This window comes from Antechinus flavipes, chromosome 1 (assembly GCF_016432865.1).
Source record: "Antechinus flavipes isolate AdamAnt ecotype Samford, QLD, Australia chromosome 1, AdamAnt_v2, whole genome shotgun sequence".
NCBI classification, from domain to species: domain Eukaryota; kingdom Metazoa; phylum Chordata; class Mammalia; order Dasyuromorphia; family Dasyuridae; genus Antechinus; species Antechinus flavipes.
In genome coordinates, this window is record NC_067398.1 from 159,576,584 (window position 1) to 159,594,961 (window position 18,378).

The 18,378-nt window shown below is 34.6% G+C and overlaps 1 protein-coding gene and 1 long non-coding RNA gene across 2 annotated transcripts in view; one reads left to right on the plus strand and one right to left on the minus strand.

Annotated features, from left to right (window-relative positions):
- LOC127558789 (uncharacterized) overlaps positions 1-4,263 on the minus strand; it is a 213,002-nt gene extending 208,739 nt beyond the window's left edge. Inside the window, exon 1 of the long non-coding RNA XR_007952981.1 lies at positions 3,933-4,263. This is a non-coding gene — a long non-coding RNA (uncharacterized LOC127558789). The remainder of the gene's footprint in view (positions 1-3,932) is intronic.
- POC5 (POC5 centriolar protein) overlaps positions 1-18,378 on the plus strand; it is a 62,330-nt gene that overhangs the window by 8,054 nt on the left and 35,898 nt on the right. The window contains exons 3-4 of the mRNA XM_051992093.1: positions 10,415-10,556; positions 15,162-15,245. Of these exons, the coding sequence (XP_051848053.1) occupies positions 10,415-10,556; positions 15,162-15,245 (226 nt within the window). The remainder of the gene's footprint in view (positions 1-10,414; positions 10,557-15,161; positions 15,246-18,378) is intronic.

Sequence of the window (18,378 nt, forward strand, 5' to 3'; positions counted from 1 at the left end):
TTAAAAAGTTTGAGGGCCCCTTGAAAAGTCCATTTATTCCTAGTCTCTCAAGTGTTTTTATAGGAATAGATGTTAGATTTTATCAAATGCTTTTTCTGTATCTATTGAGATGATCATGTGGTTTTTTGTTAATTTGGTTATTGATTTGGTCAATTATGCTAATAGTTTTCCTAATATTGAACCAGCCCTACATTCCTGGTATAAATCCTACTTGGTCATAGTGTATTATCCTAGGGAATTATCCTGGGGATGATTTTCTGTAATCTTTTTGCTAGTATTTTATTTAAAATTTTAGCATCAATATTCATTAGGGAGATTGGTCTATAATTTTCTTTCTCTGTTTTCAACTTATCTGGTTTAGGTATCAATACCATGTCTGTGTCAGAAAAGGAATTTGGTAGGACTCCTTCAATCCCTGTTTTTTCAAATAGTTTATATAGCATTGGAGTTGATTGTTCTTTAAATGTTTGGTAGAATTCATATGTAAATCCATCTGGTCCTGGGGATTTTTTCTTAGGGAGTTGATTAATAGCTTGTTCTATTTCTTTTTCTAAGATGGGTCTGTTTAACCAATTTACTTCCTCTATTAATCTGGGCAAGCTATATTTTTGAAGGTATTCTTCCATTTCATTTAAGTTATCGAATTTATTGGCATAAAGTTGGGCAAAGTAACTCCTAATTATTGCTCTAATTTCCTCTTCATTAGTGGTGAGTTCTCCCTTTTCATTTTTAAGAATAAGAATTTGATTTTCCTCTTTCCTTTTTTTAATCAGATTTACTAAGGGTTTGTTATTTTGTTGGTTTTTTCATAGAACCAACTTTTAGTTTTATTAATTAATTCAATAGTTTTTTTACTTTCAATTTTATTGATCTCTCCTTTTATTTTTAGAGTTTCAAGTTTAGTGTTTGACTGGGGGGTTTTAATTTGTTCCTTTTCTAGCATTTTTAGTTGCAAGCCCAATTCATTTAACCTTTTCTTTCTCTATTTTATGCAAGTAGGCCTCTAGAGAAATGAAATTTCCCCTTATTACCTCTTTAGCTGCATCCCACACATTTTGGTATGACGTCTCATTATTGTCATTTTCTTGGGTGAAGTTACTAATTATGTCTATGATTTGCTGTTTCACCCAATCATTCATTAGTATGAGATTATTTAGTTTCCGATTATTTTTTGGTCTATTTTACCCTGGCTTTTTATTGAATGTAATTTTTATTGCATTGTGCTCTGAAAAGAATGCATTTACTATTTCTGCCTTACTGCATTTGAGTTTGAGGTTTTTATGTCCTAGTATATGGTCAATTTTTGTATAGATTCCATGAACTGCTGAGAAAAATGTGTACTCCTTTCTGTCTCCATTTAGTTATTAATTTATTATATCTAACTTTTCTAGTATTCTATTTACCTCTTTGACTTCTTTCTTATTTATTTTGTGGTTTGATTTATCTAATTCTGAGAGTGCAAGGTTGAGATCTCCTACTATTATAGTTTTGCTGTCTATTTCTTCTTGCAGCTCTCTTAATTTCTCTTTTAAGAATTTAAATGCTACACCACTTGGTGCAGATATGTTTAATATTGATATTGCTTCGTGATCTATGCTATCCTTTAGCAAGATGTAGTGCCCTTCCTTATCTCTTTTAATTAGATCAATTTTTGCTTTTGCTTAATCTGAGATAAGGATGGTTACCCCTGCTTTTTTTACTTCACCTGAAGCTTAGTAGATTCTGCTCTAACCTTTTACCTTTACCATATATGTATTGCCCTACTTCAGGTGTGTTTCCTGTAAACAACATATTGTAGGTTCCTGGCTTTTAATCCAGTCTGCTAACTGCTTCCTCTTTATGGAGTAGTTTACCCCATTCACATTTATGGTTAAAATTACCAATTCTCTATTACTTGCCATCTTGTTAACCCCTGATTATGCTTTTCTCCTTTCTTTCCTCCTTATCCCCCTCCCCAATATTAAACTTGTCAGCACCACTTGCTTCTCACAGCCCTCCCTTTTTTGTATCCCTGCCCCTACCTTAAGGGGAGGAACTCTAAGTCCTCCCCCTATCTTACCCCCTTTTCTCACAATTTCTGTATTCCCTTCCATTTAGCTTACTCCTTCTCGTTTCATTTTTCCCCTCCGACTTTTCAATGAGGTGGGAGAAGTTTCATCATAAATCAAATATATCTAATATTTTTCTCTTTAAGCTAGTTCTGATGGCAGTAAGATACACACTATGTTCATCCCCCTCCATTCCTTCTCTCAAATATAATAGGTTTCCTTTGCCTCTTTGTGAGATGTAGTATCCCCACTTTACCCTTTTCCAGGTACAATTTCCTTTTCCACCTCTAGTTTCTAGAACAATGTATACTTGTGTTCTTTATATATCTTTATAGCAGAAATATAGTTCCCAAGATTTTTTTTTACCTTTTTTAGGTTTCTCTTGAGTTCTATATTTGTAGATCAAACTTTTTGTTTAGGTCCAGTTTTTCATCAAAAATAGATGTCCATCTTCTTCCCTGGAAAAAGATGCTCATTTTGGCTGGGTAAGTTATTTTTGGCTGCATACCAAGTTCCTTAACCTTTTGGAATATCATATTCTGGGCCCTTTGATCCTTTAATGTGGATGCTGCTAGATCCTGGGTGATCATTATTGTGGCTCCTCTGTATTTGAATTGATTTTTTCTAGCAGCTTGAAGTATTTTTTCCTTTGATAGTTCTGGAATTTGGCCACTATATTTCTTGATGTTTTGATTTTAGGGTCCTTTTCAGTGGGTGATCAATGAATTCTTTCAATTTCTATTTTATCTTCTGTTTCTATAACTTCTGGGCAGTTCTCTTTGATAATTTCCTGGAAAATAGTGTCCAGGCTTTTTTTTTTCATCATATTTTTCAGGGAGTCCAATACTTCTCAGATTGTCTCTCCTAGATCTATTTTCCACGTCTGTTGTTTTCCCAAGAAGGTATTTAATGTTTTTTCCCATTGTTTTATTTTTTTGGTGTCTCCTCAAGTCATTCAATTCCATTTGTTCAATGGCTGCACTGTGTCTGTATTCTGAGACTCTGAGACCATGCTGAGACACATTGGAGGGGTGGCCAGGTCCCAAGAGACCTAGTTTTTCTGGGTTATAGTCTTTATCCCTGTGTTTTTAGCTTCTCTGCTTGTCTACTGGTTTGCTGCCAGGGCAGAGTGTCCAATACTGTGGTAAAGCTCTCTCCACAGAAACAGCTGAGATCACATCCCATTCCCCTCTAGTCTGCTCAGATGTGAGCTGCCCACCATGCTCTCACTGCCACTGCCTGCCTTCAACCTGCGCCCAATCTAACCATCCCCAACCTCGAGGCAAAACGGTCCTTTTCTGGACCGTTGGTAATTATTTGTGGGGTTTTTTCAGTCAAGCACTAATTCCGAGGCTTGTCATGAAATAAATTATTCTGAGAGAAAACACAGAGCTTAAGTAGATGTGTGCATCCTCTCCACCATCTTGGCCGGAAGTCCGACCTTGCCTGATTTCTGCCCCACCTCTCCAGTCAAACCTATGTAAATCCGATATATTTATCTTGAACTTCTCTTATACACCTGTCACTTTCTACTTAGTAATATAGTCATTTATAAAGAAATGCTCCATTTGATTTCTAGATCTTTGGGAAAGAATTCTGTCTTATTTTAATCTTTGTATTTATTGAATGGTAACTATATTCCAATTTCTTAGAGAAGACAGGAATCCAATTCACAACATTTTTCTTTTGATAAGTAAGACATTATTTACAAGGAGGAAAAAAAACCTCAAGAAGGAGTAGGAAGGGATATCTCTTAAGGATATTCAAAGTACTGTATTCATTTACACATAAAATCTAATTTACCCCATTGATTGAGGGCACGTGAGATTTTTTTTGCCTTCTTTAAACCACTAAGAACCCTAAAAAGATGAAATATTCACCTACCTTTTAAATTTGATCCAATCCAATTTGTTGAGTCTCGATTTAGTCCATTTCAGTAGAGCTTTATCCACTACTATAATTTGTAACTTAATAAATTGCTCAATAAACTTCATATCTACAGAGGGAGTTTTTTGTCAGTTTTTTGCTTGTTTTGTTTTTCCCGAAAAACAGTATTACTTCTCTCTCTCTCTTTAGATGCTTAAACTGATAAATCTACAACAATGCAAGCTCATGGCAGGCATCTAATGTTTGTTGATTTATTTGATGAGAGTCCTGTATTTTTTCAGTATTAAATACATTATATGCAAAGAAATTTATAAGATAGTAACATTTAACTTTCTCAGGAATGGCACTTTGGCTTTTAGTGAAAGTGAAAATCATAAACAATGACCAACTGCTCAAAATTGTGATGTCACAAATTCTAAGAGTGTTCTAGCTTTACATTCTGATCTCTGCTGCTGTGACCTTCCACATGTTCTGCTGTCTAAGACACTGGATGCAGTAGAAAGATCATTTACATTGACTATGGAGGATGTGACTTTATGTAAAATATTTTACTTTTCTAAATTTCTAAATATAGAATTGTGCCTCAATGGCACCAATAAAAACACCACCAAAATAGAATTTTAAAAGGAAGCATTTTTATCATTGTACACTTATCCCAGTGTAGCATGTAGCTTTTGCAGCTTCTACAGATGCATAGACTTGGTTTCAGCTATGTAGGAAAGTGTCTCTATTGGCCCTGTATAATGAATAAGAGCTGTAGAAAAATCTTTGAGAAAGTAAAATTATTCTCATAGTTGCTATTGTTGATTTGGAAATTTAGAAAATAGTAGGAAGATGATCTGTATTATTGGACAATTTAGTGAAATGGCAAAATTAAACATGAATTGTGCATGAGGCCTATTCAGAATAATATTTTACTTCACAATTTTTCATTGCATTTCTTTCTGAAAAGTTATCTTCACACCTCTGGCCCTCAATTTTTTTGACAGTAAAATTGGGCTAATACAACCTATATGACCTGCTTTATTAGGTTGTTGTAAGGAAAATAAAAGTGTCAAGTAAGCCCTCTTCCTTTGTTCATCCTCCTATTTAACTGGAAAAAATCTAATGTTCTCACTAAAGCTTAAGTGACTTATAAGATTTCAAGCCTTTTTCACTTTCATAAGCAGCAAAGTTGCCTTAAGAGGAAGGAAGTGATCTCTAATTGTGGAAGTTGAGAATGAATGAATTAGAAGACCAGGTCAAAAAGGGAGCAGCTTTATTGACATTTCAAATCAGTCATGGAGGATTAGCAACCAGTCTTCTTGGGAAATTCTGATCAATTTCATTGGTGGTTACTTGGTTTGGTAGGTGGGATCTAGTAGATTATTTTATATATATATAAGTGCATGAGAAAGCTAAAGGATATGAGAATCTAGTACTCCTCAGATTCCAAAAGTTAAAATGCTACCTTATCTATTGAACCATTCTGTGCCTTATGAATTATATTCAATATATTATGCCTCATAATCCTGCATGCCACTTTCTTTATCATTGTTCCAAAAAGATTTCTACAATCCAGAAACCTTCTTAAGAGTCTGGGAAAATGTCAGGAAGTTATTTAAAAAAGAGAGAGAGAGAGAAAGAGAGTCTGGGAAAGTTTAATGGGCTTTACTTTTAATGAGAATTTACATTTTGGTGTGACAGCACAGAAAATCTAGGACTAGGTCTTACCCATAGGCACAAATTATCTGTAATGAAGGAAATGACTGAATTCTGCCCTGGTGGAATATTTATTGTGTTCAGTTCTCACTACCATATGGTCCAGGTGTAGTGGGTAGGGTTCCAGATACTGAGGTCCTTTCTTGAACAACCTGCCAAGCATTCCAGCTCTACTGCAGAAAGCACAACTCAGTGGGCTGGCCACATTGTTAGAATGCCATATGTACTTTCCAAAAAAATTATTTTATGAAGAACTCACACAGGGCAAGCACTCACAAGGTTGTCAGAAAAAAAAACAGTACAAAGACACTCCCAATATCTCACTTAAAAAACTTTAGAATTGATTGTATGACACGGGAGACACTGACACAGGATCACCCAAGCATGGCCTGCCCTCAGCAGAGAAGGTGCTGTGCTCTATGAGCAAAGCCGAATTGAATTAGCCCAAGAAATGTGAGATGCTCAGAGTTAGAGAGCCCACCCCAAATGTTCATATGGGCTCTGTGTGTCCGACCTGTGGCAGAGCATTCTGAGCTCATGTTGGTCTGCTCAGCCCAGTCAGACACATTGTAACTCAGCTCTAACATAGTGATATCATTTTGGTCCTCTTTGAAAATGAAAGACGAGTACCACATGGTGATGCAGTGGATAGGGTTCTGGACCTGGAGTCAGGAAGACTTGAGCTCAGATCTATCCTAAGAAATTTACTAGCTGTGTAATGCTGGATGAGTCACTTAACCTCTTTGCCTCAGTTTTCTCATTTGCAAAATAGGGGTAGTAACAGACCTACCTCTCAGGTAGTTGATATGATTATCAAATGAGATATATAATTGTAAAGTACTTAGCACTGTGCCTATAACATAATAAGTATTATATAAATGTTAGCTATCATTATTTTAAGAAGAACTTTGACAAACTAAAATTTCTTCAGAAGAGAGCAGCCAGGATATAAAAGGACTGAAAACCATTCTATGTCACATTGGGATCACTTGGAACAAGATAGGGATGTGTAGTCTGAAAAGAGAAGCTTTAGTGGCAATACCATCACTGTTTCAAATATTTGAAGGGTTATCATGTGGGAGAGGGATTAGGTTTATATTATTTGACCCTAGAGGACAAATTTATCAATATAATGTTGGCTTGATTAAGGACAAATTTACTAATCATGAATAAAAGTTGTCTAAAAGTAGAAGGAGCTGCTACATTAGTCAATTCCTCTTTACTGGAAGTTTACAATTGATGCCAAATGACCAATTCCTAAAGATGATACAGAGGGATTTTCTGTGTCTTTATGCACATCTCCAAGTTCTTTGCAACTCAGAAACTATATTCCTATAATAATAATTAATTTATCTAATATTTTTTAAAAGGCTGTTTCATATAAGTAAATCTTCATTTTGTTCTAAAATATTAAAAGCAAATATCAAACCCTCTTTATGTAAATATTTCTAAGGTGAATTATACACTTCCCTGCATTCATCTTTTCTTGAAGACTTAGGGTTATTAATATGTATTTCATTGTAATCTTCTGTAGTACCACAATGCTGTCAGGAGCCCAAGCACATTTAGAATTCTTTACCCATATACTAAGTCACCCAAACTGCCATAATTTTTACATTGTTCCTGTTCTTGTACTTTTTCTGTCTCATCCCTTGAGTTATCACTTCATCCTCCTTTTTAAGTGCCTATTTACAGTAGTCTGCTTCCTCTGTCCTCACTGCTTCTAGTCTGCCATAAATCTGCCAGTGGCATATTCTGTCTTTCCAGATTAGTATTTATAAGTTTAAAAATAAACAATTTGGAAATATGCTCAAAAAGTTATCAAACTGTGCATACCCTTTGTCCCAGCAGTATTACTACTGGGCTTATACTCCAGAGAGATCTTAAAGGAGGGAAAGGGACTCATATGTGCAAAAATGTTTGTGGCAGCCCTGTTTGTAGTGTCTAGAAGCCGGGAAATGAATGCCCATCAATTGGAGAATGGTTGGGTAAATTGTGGTATATGAATGTTATGGAATATTATTGTTCTGTAAGAAATGACCAGCAAGATGAATACAGAGAGGACTTATATGAACTGATGCTGAGGGAAATGAGCAGAATCAAGAGATCATTATATACTTCAACAACGATACTGTATGAGGATGTATTCTGATGGAAGTGGATTTCTTTGACAAAGAGAAGATCTAACTCAGTTTCATGTGATCAAGGATGGACAGAAGCAGCTACACCCAAAGAAAGAACACTGGGAAATGAATGTAAACTGTTTGCATTTTTATTTTTTTTGCCAGGTTATTTTTACCTTCTGAGTCCAATTCTTCCTGTGCAACAAGAGACCTGTTCCGTTCTGCAAACATATATTGTATCAAGGATACACTGCAACATATTTAACTTGTATAGGACTGCTTGCCATCTGGGGAAGGGGGTGAAAGGAGGGAGGGGAAAAGTTGGAACAGAAGTTAGTGCAAGGGATAATGTTGTAAAAAAAATTACTCAGGCATGGGTTCTGTCAATAAAAAGTTATTTAAAAAAAAAAAAAGGAGGGAAAGGGACTTGTATGTGCAAAAATGTTTGTGGCAACCCTCTTTGTAGTGGCAAGAAACTGAAATTGAGTGGATGCCCATCAGTGGAAGAATGGCTGAATAAGTTATGGTATACGAATGTTATGGAATATTATTGTTCTGTAAGAAATAACCAGCAGGATGATTGCTGAGAGGCTTAGAGAGATCTACATGAACTGATGGAAAGTGAATTGAGCAGAACCAGGAGATTATTGTACATAGCAAAAGGAAGATTATACAATGATCAGTTCTTATGGATGTGGCTCTCTTCAACAATGAGAGGATTCAGGCCAGTTCCAATTGTTCAGTGATGAAGAGAGCCATCTACACCCAGAGAGAGGACTGTAGACCACAATATAGCATTTTCACTCTTTCTGTTGTTGTTTGCTTGCATTTTGTTTTCTTAGTTTTTTTTTTTTCTTCTTGATCCAATTTTTCTTGTGAAGCAAGATAACTGTATAACTATGTGTACATATTTGGATTTAACATATATTGTAACATATTTAACATGCATTGGACTACCTGCTATCTAGGGGAGGAGGTGGGAAAGGAGGGGAGAATTTGGAACAGAAGGTTTTGCAAGGATCTATGTTGAAAAATTACCCATGCATATATTTTGTAAATAAAAAGCTTTAATGAAAAATTTTTAAAAATAAGCAAGTTCCGAGTCAGCACCTGAGAGTCTTCTTTTAGTAAAGTACTTAGATTTTGTGACACCTGTTTGTTTTTCAGAGACCTATTTTGTCTTTCTGGTTCTTTGGGTATCCCAGATAGATCAAGTTACCAATTAAGTTATGTACTGTAAAGCCAATCTGCACTCTTTAATTTTTGACTATCTCTTTTTGATGCACTTCTGCAGAGAATTTAGTCAAAGCATTGAAATAGTTGTCTGATTCATTATAGAGTAAAATTTCATAGCTTTTAAATGTTTATTTTCTTTTTTTTTTAATAATTTTTTATTGATAGAACGCATGCCAGGGTAATTTTATACAGCATTATCCCTTGCATTCATTTCTGTTCCGATTTTTCCCCTCCCTCCCTCCACCCCTTCCCCCAGATGGCAAGAGTCCTTTACATGTTGAATGGGTTGCAGTATATCTTAGATACAATATATGTGTGCAGAACCAAACAGTTTTCTTGTTGCACAGGGAGAATTGAATTCAGAAGGTATAAATAACCCGGGAGGAAAAACATAAATGCAAGCAGTTTATATTCATTTCCAGTGTTCTTTCTCTGGGTGTAGCTGCTTCTGTCCATCTTTGATCAATTAAGGCTCTCTTTATCAAAGAGGTCCACTTCCATCCGAATACATCCTCAAACAGTATCATTGTTGAGGTATATAATGATCTCCTGGTTCTGTTCATTTCACTCAGCATCAATTCATGTAAGTCTCGCCAGTCCTCTCTGTATTCATCCTGCTGGTCGTTCCTTACAGAACAATAATATTCCATAACGTTCATATACCACAATTTACTCAACCATTCTCCAATTGATGGACATCCTTTCATTTTCCAGCTTCTAGCCATTACAAACAGGGCTGCCACAAACATTTTGGCACATACAGGTCCCTTTCCTTTCTTTAGTATCTCTTTGGGGTATAAGCCCTTAAATGTTTATTTTCAAGAAAGACTTGATGGGGTGGATAATATAGAAATGTTTTGCATGACTTCATATGTATATCGATATCAAATTGCTTGCCCTCAAAGATTGGTGAAGGACAGAAAGAAAAGAGAATTTGGAACTCAATTTTTTGTTTAAATGATGACTTTAAAAGTTTTACATTTAATTGGAAAATATCCGACAAAATAATTTTTTTGATTTAAAAAAAGGACAATTTGGCTTCACACAAGGCAGTATAGAATGCAAGAGGATTCATTCCCTTTCAATATTGTATTGACAGCCACAGCAGTTGACAAGCTCAGCTGTAGATAAGCCACCTCTGTATGCACTATAAGAACTCTTGGGCAACATTTAGCTTGTATCATCATTAAGTTGGCATGAGGTAGGTATTCAGAAACTCAGGTCTCTATTGCATAAGAAAGTTAGGGTGGTTTTATTAAAATACGTGTGTGTGTGTGTGTGTGTGTATAGTCCTGATAATTATGAAAAAATCTGATCATGAATGTCATTTTAAAATATTGAGGTAGAAAACTTTTCTTTAAAAACAATTGTTTAAATCATAATCACATCTTAATGTTATTGGTGACTGCTTTCTTATAGACTGAATATGAAGAGCTGCTTCGATATGCTGTAGTGACACCAAAGAGTGATACAATTACCTCGAAGCAGTCTTATCCTAAGTCATTAGGAGGAACAGATGACAGAATATTGAGTGCAGTGGCTGAAGAGCCACATATTTCAGGTGAGAGAATACACCTCTAATTTAAAAGATTACCACATATGAACAATACTGATTTAATTTATAATTGAGTACATATTTTAAATATATAAAATTAGTTCTTAACTGTCAAACTCTGAAAATAAATGACCAAAGAGCCATAGAGGTTACCAATTGTATACTCTGACCAAATAGCCACAGAAATTATACAGCAACTGTTAAATATGAAAAATAAAATAAAACCAAATAGTTCACAAAAGAACTTTTTTTTTTCTATTTTTTCTTTTTTTCTATTAGAGGAGGAAAACTTAACACACATGCTAGGGTCTCCTCTAAGAATGAGAAGACTCAAGGCCATAAAGCTAAGCCTTGATACTTATAACAATGGCTAGACAAAGAACCAGGCAATGAACTATAACAGCAATAATGAGGCAAGTTTGCCTAGTGATAAAAAAATCTATTCATAGCAGGACTTTATAACTAGAATATAGTTCCTGCAAGTGATTCTCTGAGGTCAAGGACCAACTGGGGCTGGTTTGAGCCAGTTCTGTGACTTAGCTGCAGTAAAGTTCGTCCAGAGAGTTATTGTAAAGGATTGTTGTTATGCCAGACTCACGACATAGCTTGCTTGCTAGGCCTTAGCTCTGGAAACAAATGTATCCTAATAGTAAGAAAGAAAAGTAATCTTGAGGTGGGATCCTAAAATAGCCAATATACAACTATGTTTTATTTTTGAAATGTATACTAGTAATAAAAATTTTCTTCTGTGAGCAGGTTAGAAGCTAACTTTCCTCATATAGAAAGTATTTTACTTTTCTATGGGATTAGTCTTATGATAAGGAGTGAAGTTGCTGAAAAAATATTAAAACTATATTTTTGTAAAACAGCGAATTAAGGATCAGAGTTGATATTAGTAATATAATTGCAGTTCAGTGATTTGCATATTCCTCACTAGTACTATAGGATGATAAAGATTGTTTCATTATTAAGGAATTTACATGAGATTTTTGAAGGTTGATTTCAGTTTAATTATGTTCATTCTATTTCCATTTAATCCTTTGGTGTACAAATCCTGAACAAAGAAAGATTTTGTTGTGGTATCACATAACTTTTTCCTTTGATTCATCATAAAAACACAATGAAATAAATTATTAGATTGATAATATTGCATTATTCATAAATTTCACAATTTTTAAAGAAATTTTTATTTATCACTATATGGTTTAGAAATAAAGTAAAAGCAAACTTTTTTAGTATTCTCCCTTGATTGCACTGTTACACACTTAAGAAAGCAAATGTACAGATCTAAAAATGGATTAAATCATTTATTTCATTAATTGGCACCTAACAATTTGCAGCTTAAATCCCCTACAGTGATGCTTGATTTTTGAAAATCCTAGAGGATAGAGTACCAGCCCTAAAGTCAGGAGGACTTGAGTTCAAATCTGGTCTCAGATACTTAACTCTTCCTTGCTGTATGACTCTGAACAAATCACTTAACTCTACTTGCCTTAGCAAAAAGCCAAAAAAAAAAAAAAAAAGAAAGAAAAGAAAAGAAAAGAAAAGAAAGAAAAGAAAAAAAAAATCCCAGAAAAACCTGTAGCCAGATCCTAGAGCATGGAGCTGGAAGACAGCCCTGTTCAGTGAACTTCTTAGTCTCTTAGTATTTCATTCTTGATTTTTCTAAGAGCTATTAGTTCTTTTTACCTGCAAACTTTACACAGCTATGCTTACTCTTTTTTCCCATGTTTTTGTTTTTTTGTACTAGACCAGACCTATCCTTTCACTGATGTTGGCAACTCATTCTACCAGTGCAAATTAGGATTTTCTCTGATAACTTTAAAATGCAAGAGAGTTATCTAAGGCACTGAGATGTCACCCAGCCAGCGTGGATGATGGACAGGAATTGAGCCTGGGACTTTCCGAGTCCAAGGACACTCTGTATTCACTATTCCATGCTTATGTCTCTATAGTTTGTATTATGTGATGTTATTATATTAATATTGTCATATATTTATGTGCTACTTTATATTCCAAAGTGCTTTTTTAAGCTTTATCTCATTTGATCCTTAAAATAGATTTATGAAGGCATACATTATGTCCATTTTACAGGTGCAAGATCTTGACTAAGGCACAAAGACAGAAAGTATTTATTAGTGCTTATTATCTGTTATTAAGATAAAAAAACAAATATCAGATTATAACTGGTGATTATAACTCAGGACTTTAGATTCCTAGTCAAATATTAATTCTACTATTCCAGACTCTCTCTTAAATTCGGTAACAATGAGATGCTCATAGAAGTTTACACGATGTTGCCACAAATGACCTAATCAGACACCTTAATTGTACTTCATAGCTTCAGTGGTCATGCCAAAAGAATCAGGTGGACCTTGGGGATTACACAGTCCTCAAGTCTAAACATTCTGGATGCTAACTAAGACTTTCTCAATGATTTGGATATAGACATAAAGGACCTGTTTTGGATGACATCCAATGTGGCTGATTCAGAACAGATATAAGTAATGAAAGTTACATGAGAAGCATTTTGTTTGAAGTGATGAAGCAGTGAAAGGAACAGAATATAAATGCATGTTGCTTTTTTTTTTTTTCTTAAGAAGCAATGGCACATTGGGTGGATAAGAAGATTGACAAATTAGGGATTTATGGGAGGACATAAATAAGAATTACAGAGGATCAGAAGGCATGAAATTACACCTACTTGGATGAAAGGAATGTCTACACCAATAAAATCATAAAAAGTCACTGAAGGGATTGTGAGGACTTTTTATTTACATGCAAGTAGACAATGATCATCTCTAAATGTGAAGTATAAGGAGGGTATGTGGGTGTGGATATATGTGTTGTGTATATAAATACATTTTCTTAAGCATAAAAATGCTAAAATTCTGAAATAATTACATATATAAAATTAATACTATTTGCACATGACACAGTTACTACAGAGTATTAAATGTTTCCCATGGGTTCAACCAAAATTTTTTTCAATTTTACTCTTTGCTGGTTCTTCAGAGTTTGTTTTCTATTTACAGGGTCACTTACTAATTTAGAGTTTGTAAATAACCATGTAGCCATGTTTATAAATCAGCCTCAATAGTTTCTTTATATCTATGGTTCTCAAACTTTTTGGTCTAAGGGCCACTTTCTTTACACAGCCAAAAATTATTGAGACCCTCTCCCTCCCCCTTTTGTATATGTGATGAACTTTTATATATGTTGAAAGCAAAAGTAAGTGAGGTCCTAACGAACACTTAACTGATTCTAAGTGTTCACACTGAGCTTTACTACATTCATCGCCAGTTGTCAGTGATCCCTGAAAAATCATGAAGTAAATCAAATGTTCCTATTTTCCCAAAAGAGGGTGGAATTTGCAAACTATAGACTGGTAAATCTGACTTCAGTTCCTGGCAGAGTTTTATATTATTTTTAAAAATGTTTTGAAAAAGGATAGTATCATGAAGCCAGCTTCTTCAAGCATAGTGCTCCTACAGTGATCTTGATCTTTGTCAGTCTTTTTTGCTAGATTGGCAAATTTGGAGAATGTTATTGGGATTTATTTTTAATTTTAATAAAGCATAAAATAGAGTGCCCTTCACGCAGTGCTAGCTATGCAATCAAAACCAGAGAGTTGAAAGTGACTCTATTTCTTTGGACTTCCTTTCTCTTACTTGTCCTAAGTTGTAGTTTATCGATATGCCTTTAAGGCCCCTTTCAGCTTGAACATTCCATGATTCCAGAATTCTTTGATAAAGGAATATATCACAATCCTTTTTATTTTTCCCAGTCAAGAATGTTTTGTGGGCCAGCTAGATGGCACAGTGGATAGAGCACTAGCCCTGAAATCAGGAGGACCCGAGATCAAATCCAGCCTCAGACACTCAACTCTTACTGTGTGACCCCACACAAGGGCAAGTCACTTAACCCTAATTACCTCAGCCCCCATTCCCCCCAAAAAAAAATCAGTAAAAAGACTATCTTTGGTAATTAGTTGATATCAGAGGAGGGATCCTAGTATAGTGGAAAGAGTAGTGGATTTGAAGTCACAAGACCTGGGATAAAATTGCCTCTGTGACCTCAAGCAAGTTACTTCCAATCAGGGCCTTAGTCTCCTTTTCTCTAAAATGAAGGGATGGCAGGAGATGACATCTAAGGTCCTTTCAAACTCTAAATCTATTCTCTCATTTTACTTGAGTTCCCAGTGAGTGCCCCAATGATTATCAGGCATTAATTACTTTCTTCATTGGTCCTGGTTTTAAAAGATCTCTTATGTTCCAAATGTGTTTTTTGCTTAGCTACATTAGTATAAAAATTATTTTTTTGTATTTCAATGACTATGTGCTATATTATTATAATACACACTATAGTATAAGCATTTTAAATGAGAATGTTTAAAGCTGGTCCTTGTCTAGTGTGAACAGAGTCCTCTAAATGGTTGTATTCAAATTTCTGTTGCATATTTCCAAAGATATAGAACCAGTTATTATATTTTATATAATTATAACTTCAAATGTATGAATTTGAATGCATGTTTTCACTTCAGGAGATTCATTAGTTGTCCTAATAAAGACTCAGCTCTGTATGAATCATGTTTATCCTCCATTATTACAGGAAAGGACCCTGCAGGAAGAGAACACAGAAATGAATCTGGGAGAATCATAGAAATCAACAGTCCAAGTATTTCAAAAACAGAAGGTATGATTATCTTGGAATAGTTAGATTTTTCCTATACCTCATATTCTCTTCCTCCCCTATCCTCCTTTCACCCTCCCCCTCTCCCCCCCCCCCCCTCCCGCCTCAAGGAATCCTTTCATATCACAAAGAAAAATAACAGTAAATGAAACAATTCAATAACTCTGATACTATTTATGACATTCTGCATCCATAGTTCCCCCCATCTCTCCTACCAAGAGGAGGAAAGTATGTTTTATCATCATCTAATTCTCTGGAAATAGTATTGGTCATTTCTTTTAATCTGACTTTTTATGTTTTGAGTTTTTTAGTCATTGTATATATTTCACTTCACTATGTATCATTTATTTTTCCCCCCACTATGTATCATTTAAAAAAGTCTTCTATAAGTCTTCATCAGTAGAGTCCGATGAGTAGTTTATGCACATATGCACTATAAAAATGAAATTAAGGCAAAAGCTATGAAAATACATTCCATTCGAGAGTGAGCAAGAAAGGAGAAAAACCTGCAAATGTTAGCAGGTAAGAAAAACACTAGGTAGACTGGTCTCTAGAATCCAAAAAATAAAGATCAAATATATAATCTAGTAGTTGTTCTAGATCCCAGAAGCATATACAAAAGAATATGTACCTGTACAAGAGATTCCTCCATCGTGGTTCTCTGATTATATTTTACTTTTTCCAATGTCCCTCTTAGCATGTGACATCATAAATGCATGTAGTATTCTAGACAGCATAGAATACAATAGGATTATTGTTTCTTGTGATCAAGGCACCATATGCTTAATGCTGCAGGTTAAGATTATGTTGGCATTTTTGTCACCCTCCCAAAACGAACCCAAATTATTCTCTAAAACAAAAAATCATCTTTTTAACCCCAAGGTGTTTTCCCATTGGTGTTGTATGTTTGTGTATCTTGAGACATCAAAAGGCAAAATAATCAAAATTAGAGGTAACCCAAAGGATAGTGGAAAGGTAGTGTAAGAACAAGTAGATTTTATCTTATTTCTAGTTATGAACAACACACCAGAAATAACATAAGACATTTCATCCAAGAAATGCATGATTGGAAAAGTAGACAGGCCATTAGTATAGTTCCAAGTATGAGATAATAGGTAGATTTAAAAAATGTTTCACTGGTATCCATGAAATGTGAAGACTTTAAGAAAGGTGCACTTTTGCTCATCCTTAATGAAGGATTTTTTGAAGTATATGGACAAGAATCATATAGAATGGGAGACATGAATTTCTTGCAGGGAAAAAATAATCCAACTTAGTTTCTCTTCTCTTCTTTATTGTGAAAATGTTGATAGTGATGTGATTCACTTCTTTTTATGATGCCAATTAAGTTTACCAGTAAAGATTTAGGGCACCAACAGTTGACATTTTAAATGAGCTTTTAAAAAGTATGACTATTAGCATTCCCTGATCCTCTTTCTAACATTCTCCCACAATCCCTGCAGAAGAAACTACACAGGACTAAGAGATAAGTTTAATTTTTCTTTCATAGGTTGCTGTGGCAAAAGAACTAAATCCCCTAGATCCCCAAACACTGGAAATAAACTTAGCCACTTGATTCTGAGATAAGAGCAGACTGGGATTACATTTTTTTTTTTAAATAACTTTTTATTGATAGAACCTATGCTAGGGTAATTTTTTACAGCATTATTCCTTGCACTCACTTCTGTTCTGATTTTTCCCTTCTCTCCTTCCACCCCCTCCCCCAGATGGCAAGCAGTCCTTTACATGTTGAATAGGTTACAGTATATCCTAGATACAATATATGTGTGCAGAACCAAACAGTTCTCTTGTTGCACAGGGATAATTGGATTCAGAAGGTATAAATAACCCGGGAAGAAAAACAAAAATGCAAGCAGTTTATATTCATTTCCCAGTGTTCTTTCTTTGGGTGTAGCTGCTTCTGTCCATCCTTGATCAATTGAAACTGAATTAGCTCTCTTTATCGAAGAGATCCACTTCCATCAGAATACATGGGATTACATTTAACATCTTTTTAACTTGTTAGAAAATGCCAGAACTTAGGTCTTCTTGGTATAGCCTTCAGGAATCCAAAATTATCTCTGTCACAATGAGGAATCAAAGTAAGACTTTATGGATATTTTCCCTCATGGAAAATACAAATTTTATCAACAATGATACTGTTTGAGGATGTATTCTGATGGAAGTGGATCTCTTTGATAGAGAGAGCTAATTCAGTTTCAATTGATCAAGGATGGACAGAAGTAGTTACACCCAAAGAAAGAACACTGGGAAATGAATATAAACTGCTTGCATTTTTGTTTTTCTTCCCGGGTTATTTATACCTTCTGAATCCAATTATCCCTGTGCAACAAGAGAACTGTTCGGTTCTGCACACGTATATTGTATCTAGGATATACTATAACCTATTTAACATGTAAAGGACTGCTTGCCCTCTGGGAGGGGGGAAGGGGGAGGAAGGGAGGGGAAAAATCGGAACAGAAGTGAGTGCAAGGGATAATGCTGTAAAAAATTACCCTGGCATGGGTTCTGTCAATAAAAAGTTATTTAAAAAATAAAAAAATAAATAGAAAAAGAAAATACAAATTTTACTTCTGGTGAAAAATCTAATAGAAAATAAATTTTCAAATATTTTTCAAATATGCCTTATCTTCTTCTCTAATCCAAATCTCATGATCCAAAAATTCTTATTTTGGATTCTTGATGCCATCCACAAATATACATTATTTTATAATAGGGGTATTTATGTTTAATGAACCACTTAAACTATCAAATGATTAAGTTGAAATTAAAATTTTGTGAGATTAAGATTATATTTCTAGTATATAGAAGACATTTAGACTTGAGAATATTATGAGCAGCTTAATTGTATTGATTTCAAGAAAAATATATTCTCTCTTGTTATTGTCTTCAATTTTAACAGCAAATGCTCTATAAATGTTCTGTGTGCTATGTATTTAATTTATGTGGTATTACTACCATGCTACTAAAAAGTAGAAGCAGTTCCCAATATATAATTTCTGTTTTCCAGTAAGATATATTTAAAGCTATTGCAGATATGGCTATGGCCCAAGATGATGGGGAAAGGCACTAGCACGTGATTGACTCTGATCTTGTTCTCAGTAATAAGGCTGCC